The 11,252-nt window shown below is 55.1% G+C and overlaps 3 protein-coding genes and 1 non-coding gene across 4 annotated transcripts; 3 read left to right on the top strand and 1 right to left on the bottom strand.

Annotated features, from left to right (window-relative positions):
- Positions 1-2,502: 2,502 nt before the first annotated feature.
- Positions 2,503-6,245, top strand: ColSpa_12308 (linoleate diol synthase; the record flags this gene model as incomplete). Its single annotated transcript, XM_049278520.1, has 5 exons — positions 2,503-3,138; positions 3,203-3,426; positions 3,487-4,518; positions 4,576-5,613; positions 5,672-6,245. The coding sequence occupies 5 exons, from the start codon at positions 2,503-2,505 to the stop codon at positions 6,243-6,245; spliced, it is 3,504 nt and encodes a 1,167-aa protein (XP_049134477.1).
- Positions 6,246-6,634: 389 nt separating this feature from the next.
- ColSpa_tRNA_322 lies at positions 6,635-6,722 on the top strand. Its single transcript is given in 2 exon segments — positions 6,635-6,673; positions 6,687-6,722. It is a non-coding gene; the product is annotated as a tRNA-Tyr (tRNA).
- Positions 6,723-6,972: 250 nt separating this feature from the next.
- Positions 6,973-8,026, top strand: ColSpa_12307 (uncharacterized protein; the record flags this gene model as incomplete). Its single annotated transcript, XM_049278519.1, has 3 exons — positions 6,973-7,017; positions 7,143-7,346; positions 7,427-8,026. 3 exons carry the CDS (start codon positions 6,973-6,975, stop codon positions 8,024-8,026), a joined length of 849 nt encoding a protein of 282 aa, XP_049134476.1.
- A 458-nt stretch (positions 8,027-8,484) lies between these two features.
- ColSpa_12306 (cell wall mannoprotein 1) lies at positions 8,485-9,164 on the bottom strand (the record flags this gene model as incomplete). The annotated part of the gene is made up of 2 exons (XM_049278518.1): positions 8,485-8,573; positions 8,600-9,164. 2 exons carry the CDS (start codon positions 9,162-9,164, stop codon positions 8,485-8,487), a joined length of 654 nt encoding a protein of 217 aa, XP_049134475.1.
- Positions 9,165-11,252: the final 2,088 nt, after the last annotated feature.

Genomic DNA, 11,252 nt, shown 5'->3' with positions numbered 1-11,252 from the left:
CGACTGGAACATACAAAGCCGACGAGGGGCTTCCTGCAATTTGGGTCTGGTCATCGCAGGTTGATCGACTGAAGATGACGGGGCAAGGTTGGAAAATTTACGAGAGATTCGTATGAGGGACAGTCGTTAACTCAAAGTCGAACCCAGACGCTGAGCCAAGCCCCTAGGTTCAAGGACGCAAGGGCGTAATCATGCGCAATCCAGGAACCGACTGTTGAAAGTACTGAGGGGAGCAGCGACTATGGTGGAATAATGGTGCAAAAGGGAAAGACCACAACCCTCCGAAAACAAACAAGTCTTACCTGATGTAGGAGCGCATATCTAGCAGGCACTTAAATCAGTGCTCCAGAAGAGCTATCGTGTATGTAATAGCACAAGAAGGCAGAGGATCAAGAGACACTGGCAACGCTGGTTTGTGTCCCGTTTGTTAGCTACAGAGTAGTTTCTCACTAATTACCCCAGAACTCCGCGCTCCAGTGTCCTATGGCTGCTGCAAAAAACCTGTGTCTCAAACCCCGCAATCCAAGGGAACGGCACCATGCCCTTCTCGCGGGAAGGTCTTGGAGCCGGCATCTGCTCATCTCTGGGAAGAATTACTCAAGATGACGAAGAGTTTTTTCTATTTATTTTCTTAACAGAGGCAACCTGCCTGATTGGTATTGAACGGCAGGCAACGAGACCTCCCAGCCGCCGTACTAGGCATCCTATCTTGCCTCAGCCGTATGCATGGAGTGCAGATGCTGCTGCACTGCCTCAGCGGTACGGAGAGCCACCCGATGAGATGAACCCAATGGCATCTAAGAGATCCCACATTGCGCGTGGCTACCCCCACGGAGAATAAAGAGGAAAGATGATATGGTGTGCCACATGCTTACACTTCTCATCAACTGGGCTGGACAGGGTACTGACCTCCATCGCGACGCCGCTGACATTGTGTCACTACGGATATAGCCGTCTTCAACTTCATGTGCTGTCCAGGGCTGTTGATGCAGAGTCTTTGTACTGCACCGCACCAACGAGACGTAGTGCTACAGTGCGTCCGGGCGTTGATAAGAACCCACCGGGCTGTTTCCGGTCCCCAGCACACTACAAGTCAGCCTACCGTTGCAGCGACGACCGCAAGCTGTGCCGCGGACCACACCGTTTCGACAATGGTCCGAGGTTAGCAAGTCGAATTGAACTAAGCCCAACGGTTCCCGGCTGTGCTAGGTACACGATTCCCGCTAGCCAGGGATTGATGTGGAAAAGGAGAAGGGGGAAAAAACGCCATGAAGGGGACTGTTAATGATGTACGCCTGGGACAAGGTCTGGAAGGCAGCTTTCGCTGTAACATACACAATACGGCACCGACTTCCGAGAAATGAAGACACGAGATACCGGGTCTACGGCATTGGCATTGGCTACGACCAGCCTACGGCATCGACATCATCACATGATGCCCCCCAGCCTCAGCAAAGATCGACTCACATGGCGCGAATATGTCCTCATCTCCCCCACCGGCTGCAAAACATACACCGAAAGCCCGGGCTGAGACAGAGTCATCGCTGCAACAGGGATAGCACCCGAGTGAAGGGCGAGCGGGTGTACGAATCACGTCTCCAACGATAGGCCCTCGACGCATCTCGCTGACCTCATTAGGAACTTGCACTGTTCGGTCATTCTTCCCAAAACCGCCCAATGTCTGGCACAGTGCCTGCTGGCTTTGCCTTTCTCTCCTTGGCGGAGAGAGGGAGGAAGCTCTGCAGCCCTGCGTGTCTCTGGCTTCTTTGGCTCTGTTTCTGTTGGTTTTTCTTCTGCATCCCCGGTTATCCAGACAGCAGGCAGGCACGCAGGGTACATTCAGCTGCGCCCTGGCGGCCCCCACGATGTAGATAATCGGCCGGCCATATCGTCCATTATTGGTTCGGCGACGCACGACGGCAAGGGGGGCGGTTGGTCCCTCGCTTCGCATCCCCTCCAATAGTATTCTACGTTTTGTCAACACTTACATTGCTTGTCCCTCGTCGAACTCTCCATCTGGTCAAGCCGGCCCAGTGATTGGCACACCTCTGGAACGAAGCCCTACAGAACGACAAGGCTAAGAGCGGGAAGCCTAGAAGTGCCCCCTGACAGGACCGAAGACATGTGGTTCATCGACCAGCGCTATTGCCTACCACCCATGCCGCTGTTGTGGAGCTTCAAGAGCTGACCTCAGCGCCAGCAGGCGCACTATTCCACAGATAGCATCGAGCCTAGCCGTCAACACCAACTGGCACAGTGTCTGCACGCTCGTCTGCGTCGCCTGCGCCTCGTCATCATGGAGGGTGTACCGATATTCCCATGCTTTTCTTTGCCTCGGACAATGTTGTCCGCAGCTAGGCCTGTTATGCCCAGACTGAATTCGCATATATGAAGGAAGCAGACTGCCCGCTCATTATCTACGAGTCTCTGCTCTGCTCTCTTTCTTGCTACAATCCCGCCATTCCCTCCCACAGCTTGAAGTCAACTGGAACACTCGCCAGAATGTCTCAAGCCCAGGAGCAATTCCCCAAGCACCAGCCGGCCTTGACCGAGAAGTTGGCGGCAGTCCGCGATGTTCTTCACAAATCCATTTCCCCAATTCCCTCTCACCCCGAACCAACCCCTGGTGGCGCTACCGCCCAGGAGGCCGAGCCGACCAACCTTCTCCAAGATATCAAGAAGCTCGGCTTCGAGGATTTTGACACACTAGCCCACTTCCTCGGCTCCGCCGTCAAGGGGGAGATCAACGACAATGACATGCTCTTGGAGCACCTCATTGAGCTCTTCGCCAAGCTGCCCTCCGGCACGGTCAAGGGCAAGAAGCTGGAGTATGGCTTGATCAACCAACTGTGGAATGGCATCGACCACCCGCCGATGACGACGCTCGCCGAGGAGTTCAAGTATCGTGCTGCCGATGGCTCCAACAACAACATTCACAGCCGGCAGATGGGTGCCGCAGGCACAGCATACGCCCGGTCAACGCCGCCCGTCGCCTATCAGACTCCCAACCAGCCGGAGCCCAGCCTCGTGTTCGACATGCTCTTCGCCAGGGGTGACGAGTTCAAGCCCCACCCCAACAAGATCTCAAGTGTTTTGTTCTACTTGGCAACCATCATTACCCACGACATCTTCCAGACTGTAAGGAGCTCCCCTATCGTCCGGCATCGTTTCATCTGAGCAGCTACTTACCAAATATAACTAGGACGGACGGGACAGCAACATCAACCTGACCTCATCGTATCTGGATCTTGCCCCCCTCTACGGCCGCAACCAGGAGGAGCAAGATGCTATCAGAACGAAACTGGACGGTAGGCTGAAGCCCGACTCCTTTTCCTCCAAGAGAGTCCTCGGCTTTCCTCCAGGTGTTGGTGTGATCTTGATCATGTTCAACCGCTTCCACAACTATATTGTGACACAGCTAGCTAGGTAAGTCACCCCGCGAGTCGCACTTGTTTAGGTAGCGAGAACCAAGTTAACCGTGCACAGCATCAATGAGAACAACCGCTTCGACAGACCGACAGGCCCTGTTCCGGACCCATCCGATGACTTTCCTGAAGAGCCGGTGAAGCCGGAGGAGAGCGTCGACAAGAACTCGGATGAATACAAGGCTTACTTGGCCGAGAAGCACACCTTTGACTCTCGCAATGCCTGGATCAAGTACGACAACAACCTCTTCCAAACGGCCCGTCTCATCACCTGCGGCCTCTATGTCAGCATTGTCCTCCGCGACTACGTCCGCACCATCTTGAACTTGAACCGCTCGCCCTCCAGCTGGGCATTAGACCCCCGTACCAACGAGGGCAAGAGCATCCTCAGGGGCGAGACTCCCGAGGGCACCGGTAACCAGGTGTCGGTAGAGTTCAACCTTATCTACCGATGGCACTGCACCATCTCCCCCAAGGACGACAAGTGGACGCAGGAGGTGTTCGCGAAGGAGCTTAAGAGTTCAAGCGACCCTGACAAGAAGGTTGAGGACTTCACTCTGAAGGAGTTCGGTCACGCTGTCGTGGCCTGGGAGCAGCGCATCCCCAACGACCCGGTCAAGCGTGACTTTGCCGGTCTCGGGCGCGGCAAGGACGGTTCATTCCGCGAAGAAGACCTGGCCAAAATCTTTAAGGAGTCTGTGGAGGATGTCGCTGGTTCCTACGGCGCCAACAGAATTCCGGAGATCATGAAGCCCATCGAGCTACTGGGCATCATCAACGCCCGAAAGTGGAACGTTGCTACGCTCAACGAGTTCCGCGAGCACTTTGGTCTTACTAGGCACCCGACATTTGAGGACATCAACCCGGACCCCGAGGTCGTCAAGAAGCTCAGGTACCTCTACGGCACTCCCGACCAGGTTGAGCTGTACCCGGGATTGGTCTCCGAGAAGGCCAAACCGCCGATGGTCCCAGGTAGTGGATTGTGTGGCAACTTTACCATGACCCGGGCTATCCTGTCGGACGCCGTTGCCTTGGTCCGTGGTGACCGTTTCTACACGGTTGATTATACCCCAAAGAACCTGACGAACTGGGGGTGAGTCTGAGGCCCCGGAATCCTTGTGACATGAGTTAGAGATTGACACAAAACTAGATTCAACCAAGCCAGCTACGACCACAACGTGGACCAGAGTCACGTCTTCTACAAGCTGGTCTACCGCGCTTTCCCCAACTCATTCGAGGCGAACAGCATCTACGCCCATTTTCCTATGACGGTGCCCTCGGAGAACAAGAAGATCCTCGAGAACATCGACAGAGCCTATCTGTATTCCTGGAAGGAGCCCAAGACCAAGACCAGCATGATCCCCATCTTCTCCCACAAGGCCGTCAGCGAGATCCTCTATAACCAGACGGACTTCAAGGTCGTCTGGGGCGAAGCCATCCGCCATCTGGTCGCCCAGCCCGGCAAGGAATACGGAAAGGATTTCTGTCTGGCTGGAGACGGCAAGGCCAACATGCTGAACCGCACCCAGGTTAGGAAGGCTCTGATCTCCGGTCCGTGGGAGAAGGAGGTGTGGAAGTGGTACACCCACATGACGCCCAAGCTGCTCGAGCAGAACAGCTTCACTATCCGCAAGGGTGTCAAGGAGGTCGACATCGTCCGCGACGTCATTAACTTAACCAACACGCGCTTCAACGCCGCTCTTTTCTGTTTGCCCATTAAGAACGAAGACTCGCCTTGGGGTGTCTACACCGACCAGGAGTTGTACATGGTCGTGGCCACCCTCTTTCAGTCCGTGTTCCTAGACGCAGATATTGCCAACAGCTTCAAGCTGCGTACAATTGCACGGGAGCTCGGACAGGGTCTCGGAAAGCTCATGACGCTCGTTGTGCAGGCCGTCGCAAAGGCCGGCTTCATCACGGACATTGTGGCCAAGATCAGGGAGGGTGAGGCTTCGCTTCCCACGTTCGGCAACCACCTCATTGAGCGGCTCATTGCCGACGGAAAGGACCTTGACGAGGTCATCTGGGGTACTATAATGCCCGTCGTCACCGCCAATGTCACGAACCAGTCGCAGGTCATGGCGCTGTGCATCGACTACTACCTCGGCGAGGGCAAGCAGTACCTGGACGAACTGTACCACTTGGCTCACCAGAACACGCCCGAAGCGGACGAGAAGTTGATGAAGTAGTAAGTCTTTTGTCCCCCCCACGGCTCAAACAACGCAGTTTACTAACAGGGGCTATAGCATGCTCGAGGGATGCAGACTCCGCGGCACCGTCGCCGTCTACCGTGAGGCCGTCACCACCCAGGTCGTCACTGATTATGCCCCCTGCCTGCTCGACCCCAACGACCCTACGTCACGCAAGCCCGTCGTTAACGACGACATTGAGGGCACCAAGTACGAGATCAAGATCCCCAAGGGCCAACGTGTGATTTGCAACCTCATGACCGCCGGTCGCGACCCGACCATTTTCGAAGCGCCCGGCGAGGTGCGCCTCGACCGGCCCCTTGAGTCGTATGTCCACTACGGCCTCGGACCGCATTGGTGCGCCGGCAAGGAAATCAGCCGCGTCGCGCAGACGAGTCTGTTCAAGCAGATTGTCGGCCTCAAGAACCTAAGAAGAGCCGAGGGCAGCCGTGGCAAGCTCAAGAACATGCCTGCCGGCGCGTGGAATGGCCAGGTCGGTTTGCCCATTGGCGGACAGAACGGTGCCAGCAAGAGAAACGAGCCTTGGCTCGGTCTGAGGGCGTTCATGACTGCCGACCAGAGTTCGTACTGGCCCGTGCCGACGACGATGAAGATTGAGTGGGACGACTAAAAATGGACGGTGTAATCAATTGGCGTGCAATCAAATGTTGATGTATGATTATGATGGAACGATGTATCCGAATAACAGTTTTGCGTGATTGAGTATTACTCATGGGTTCGTCTCGAGGTTGCTCTGTTCTCACACCTACTTTGATTATGGGCTTCAATCCAATATATGCGCACGGTACGACGCAACAAGATGTGAGTTTCAATACTTGATTAGTGCTGGATCGTACTATGAATCTCGAAACGACAAGGCCATCGGTTGTCAACGTGTATACGTGAGTGAATGAGTGAGAGCTTCACCAAAGGTGTGCATTCTTTGAGCCCGTCGTAGTATCCATACTTAGGGGGTAAACTGTTCAGCTACGGCATACCAAGCGGGGCTCAGCCCCGATCCTCCCCTTGGTGTAGTTGGTTCATCACGTTCGACTGTAATGGTTACATTGTCATCGAAAGGTCTCTAGTTCGATTCTGGAAGGGGAGAACTTCTTTTGGACTTATTTTTTTACTATTCATGTTTTTGGCCTGCCACCCGCCTTTGCGAGCCTAGCCGACAGCGTCGTTCTCTGCCCAAAATTTCGTATATTGACTTTTGCGAATTCGATTCGATGCCCATACCACCGCCTGTGTTGCACCTTGCATTTCTTTTCTTGTCTTGTCTTTCCCGCCGGAATCAGACGCGTACGTGTGCAATCACATCATAAGGGCTGCATCGACGCCTTGGTCGCTTCAGTATGGACGTGCCGGCCGCCGCCAATGCCCTGGGCACCCTCGGCGCAGTACGTGACCCAGCCGCTCGCACTGCTTGAAGCCAAACTTACGCATCGCAGGTCTGCTGGTCAATTCAGGTTCGTCAGCAGTTCGGTCAAAACCGATGGTCAGATCGCTAAATCGGTGTCGCCAGCTCATCCCTCAAATCATCATCAACTACCGCCGCCACAATGCGACCGGGCTTCAGCCCTCGATGATGATGCTTTGGGCCTGGGCCGGCGTGCCGCTCGGTGTTTACAACATTGTCGAAGACTTCAACATTGCGCTGCAGGTGCAGCCCCAGATCCTGACATTCCTAAGCCTCGTAACCTGGATTCAATGCTATTACTATCAGCGGGTGCGTAGAGTTTGCCTCAAAAAGCTTCTACCTATGCAAAGAATTTAGGGGGAAAAAATCCTCCGACTGACCCCCGCCAGGCCTGGTCTGTCCTCCGCTCCCTCGGCGTCGTGGCACCCATCGCAGCCGTCATGGCCGGCATACAGATCGCCCTCGTCATCGGCCTGCGCATCGTCAAGGCCCGCGGCGTCGAGTGGCCCATGATACTCATGGCCGTGCTCTCCGCCGCGCTGCTGGCCGCCGGCGTGCTGCGGCATTACTGGGACATTTATGTCCACCGCACCGTGCGCGGCATCTCCTTCATCTTTGTCGCCATTGATGCCGCCGGCGACGTCTTCTCCCTTGCGTCCATCTTCTTCCAGCCCAAGATGGACGTCTTGGGCATCGTCATTTACGCCACTGAGTTTGTGCTCTGGTGTGGTGTCTTTGCGTGCGGCGGGTATTATAATTTCTTGCCCTGGATGAGGAAGAAGTTGCTTGCTAGGGAGGATGATGCCGGTGGGACGAGATCTGTAGACGAGGACTTGCCAAGCCCGGACGCCGCCGGTGCACACAACGGTATCGCGTTACACGACTTGCCCTCCTCGACGTCCGTCTTCCGTACCGCGTCTCGAGATAACTCGGGGCTCCGGTCAAGGACCACTGTTTCTCGGCAGAGCCAATGGATTGTACCATGGTAAAGCACAAATCGCTTACCCACCAGTTCCAAAAATATGTTTTGCGTCACCCTTAAGTTGTATACCATGCCTGAGCTGTTTCCATTATCATCTTTCTCGGAGTATATTGCCAGCAGTAAAAGCAAGGCAAGTTGGGTCATGCGAATAGTGTAGTTTCTTAAACAGGTCTGGTGACTTGGGTAAAGATAATCAACGTGACGGGTGTTACAGCGAGACAAGTCGGCTTGCAGATACTGCCATGATTTCCGTGGTAAATGAAGCATCTTTCGTATTGTCTACTTGAGCCCGTATAATACAGCGTATCCGCATTCTTCTGACATGCTCAATAAAAAGGTGGGGAAAAGGGCCATCATAGATAAAATGAAGAGATTTGTTTCAAGGTCTCCCGTACCCATCCAACAGTGAAAGTCCTCGACTCTGTTCGAACCCCAAAACTCCGCAATCCCGAGTCCATGAAACGCTTACAACAACAGGGCAGCAAACGCCGCGGCGGCAACGGAGCCGAGGCTGGCGTAGACGGCGTTGGAACCGGCAGTAGGGGGCTGGAGGGCTTGTTACCGCCACCAGTCCTCGTACCGTTGCCGGCACTGTTGGCGTTGGTGCAGTTGCCTTCGGCAAAGCTGGCCTGGGTCGAGGACAAGGTCGAGGAGAAGCCGCCGGCAAGCTGGCTGGCGACAGACTGGACGCTCTGGGGCACCTTGGAAACGATGGCATCAATGAGCTTCTTCGCATTGTCGCCGACGGTGCCGACTTGTGAGGAGATGACGCCGCACAGGTTGGCCTTCTCGAACTCGGGCTTCTTCTTCTCGAGGTTCTTGGTGAGGGCGTTGCCGTCGCTCTGGAGACCCGAGACGAACTGCTGAAGCTGCAGTGCCTCGTTGAGCGTGATCTCGCTCGTGCCCATGACCTGCTGTGTGCCCTGACTCAAGACATTGCCGAAGCCTCCCGCGGCGGTGGCTAGGGGGGAGAGATCGCCGTTGAAACCGTCGACGGCCTTGTTGAGATCCTTGAGGGAGTTGCCGACATTTGTGATGACGTTCTGGATGGTGGCCAGGTCACGCTCGGCGACGACCTTGGTGGCGGGCTCGGCGAAGACGCCCATGGCCAGGGTGAGGATTGTGAACTCGGCGGTGAACTTCATCTTGTCGACGGTCTTAGAATAACACTGTGTGTGTACGCGTGATTTGGTGGTTATGCGTTTTATCAAGTAAATGAGCGGGTATAGTCGTACGTTAGGTATCTTTCCGTGTTTGGCCAGCAAGCATGAGAGAAGGGGGGACTAAGGAGAAAAGGAGGAGGACCTTTGAGGCTTATAGACCGACACAGACAAGTTCAGACACCTACGGTACTGCACCGCCTTGAAACCATCCTCGTGGGGGGGGGGGGGGGGGGGGGGGGGGGGGGGGGGGTTGGGCCATCCGCCAAATAAGCAGACACTCGATGTCGGGAGGGGCAAACAACCTTTGCACAGACACCAGGATCTCAGCTCATCGCCTTTCCGAAAAGCGTAACTCGTCTCACATATTGCCCACGGTTCACCCTCGTAGCCCATACAGTCCCCTCTTGCCTCCCTCGTACAATTCGGAAAGTGAGGGATGGAGGAGGGGCGGGGGGGCAAGAGGACCGAGAAGGAAGACTCGACTCGACTCGACTCGACTCGACTCGATCCCCTCCCCTTGTTCCCCTCCGGATCAGGCCTCCCGTCCGCAGTCGCATTGACTGCTGTCTTCGTACTTGACGTCAATGCATGGACCAGGGAGAGTTCCTTGCCCGCCAGACCATAAGATCTGAGGCGGGATGGGATGTGAGATGAGTTCTCTTGAGCCACTCGCATCGCGTGAATCGGTGTGACCCGCGTCCCACTGCCGGTGGATGATGAACCTTTAAAGTCGATCGTCAACATAGGAATGGTACCCCCTGCTTGATGTCGCGCGCTTATCCAGCACAAGCTCGGCGGAAAGCCCACAGATTGTCCTGGTATGCGGGTTCGGGCAATAACGTCAACATGGTTGAGCGTGCCTCAAGCCTCGCTTTTCGCTGTCTTTGGAGGCTGTGCACTAACTTAGTGGTAGGTGTCAGTATGCACTAGCCCTTGAAAAAGAGGCTCGAGTCTCCTCGACAGCCAAGCCAGCTCTAACAGCCTGGGCCACAATCAATACCACTGTACCACAACAACCGGCGGGTGTATTTTAAAACAAACACATCAAACGGAATTGTCTCCGAAGCCGGGGTGTTGAATGCTCTCAAGCCCATCTTGCCCATACCTACCTAGGTACCCCAGCACAGCCCGACGCGACGTCGCTCGCCGAAGTGAAACGTGAAACGTGCGGACGGATCCCTGCTCAACTCTCATCCCGCGCTGGCGGATCTGGCGATCCCCCACAGCGCTCACAACCGAACAGCCCGCTCCTCGGTTATGAGCTTCTGTTTCCTTCGCCGAGAATTCCTCCCTAAGCTTCTGATAGACCATAGTCAAGGGCAACCTGGTTCGTTTTTTCAGGCTGAGCAAATCACATCGTCACGCGGCAAGGGACCACGAAGATAAATCCGCAGGCACTGGTCAGACCGCCAACCGGTGTTGGCTCGAAATGCCCTCGACCGCCGTCTTCCAAATGTATGAAGGGTCTTCAGGGGTCCCACCAAACATTTTTGAGCCTCCACGAATCCCAGCGTATAGCAAGTGTGGGATATCGCACGTTCTTAAGCCTGATGGCATCTGGTCGAATATCTGATTGACGTGAAGGACGGGCCTAGTGGCGTTTACGTGACATCTGTTCTGCACAGCACTGACGATAGATTAGCGTCCAAGGCAATGTACGATGGCCCAACACGCCGACCGGCCTCTAACAAAGCCTAAAATGAGGTGAAGGACTGTAATTGACCTCTAAGCCACCAACCCAGTCCGCAAGCCAGCATCCGCAAATCAAAATTCGTCTTCGAGTCGTTTGAGGAAACAGTTCTAAATCTCTGACGGCCCGGGAAGAAAAGCCAAGGAGTTCAGCCGCCGCCTCGGTGTTTTGGTGGTGTGTGGTCTGGTATGAACTGTTCTTCATACTCTCCCGCGGCCTAGTAGGTGTGGCGGAAAAAAAACAGACAATCCAGCACAATCAGTCGTGGGGTACGGCTGGAATGAGAGCTTGATTGGAATGCGGGATCGTAGCCGAGGGCGCCAACACGTCTCAGAATGCCAGCGAAAAGCTCCAGGGCTGGAGGTTCTCGAAGTCTGAAG

The sequence above is a fragment of the Colletotrichum spaethianum genome, assembly GCF_022836535.1.
Source record: "Colletotrichum spaethianum MAFF 239500 DNA, contig61, whole genome shotgun sequence".
Classification (NCBI taxonomy): domain Eukaryota; kingdom Fungi; phylum Ascomycota; class Sordariomycetes; order Glomerellales; family Glomerellaceae; genus Colletotrichum; species Colletotrichum spaethianum.
This window is presented reverse-complemented; position numbering and strand designations above follow the sequence as displayed.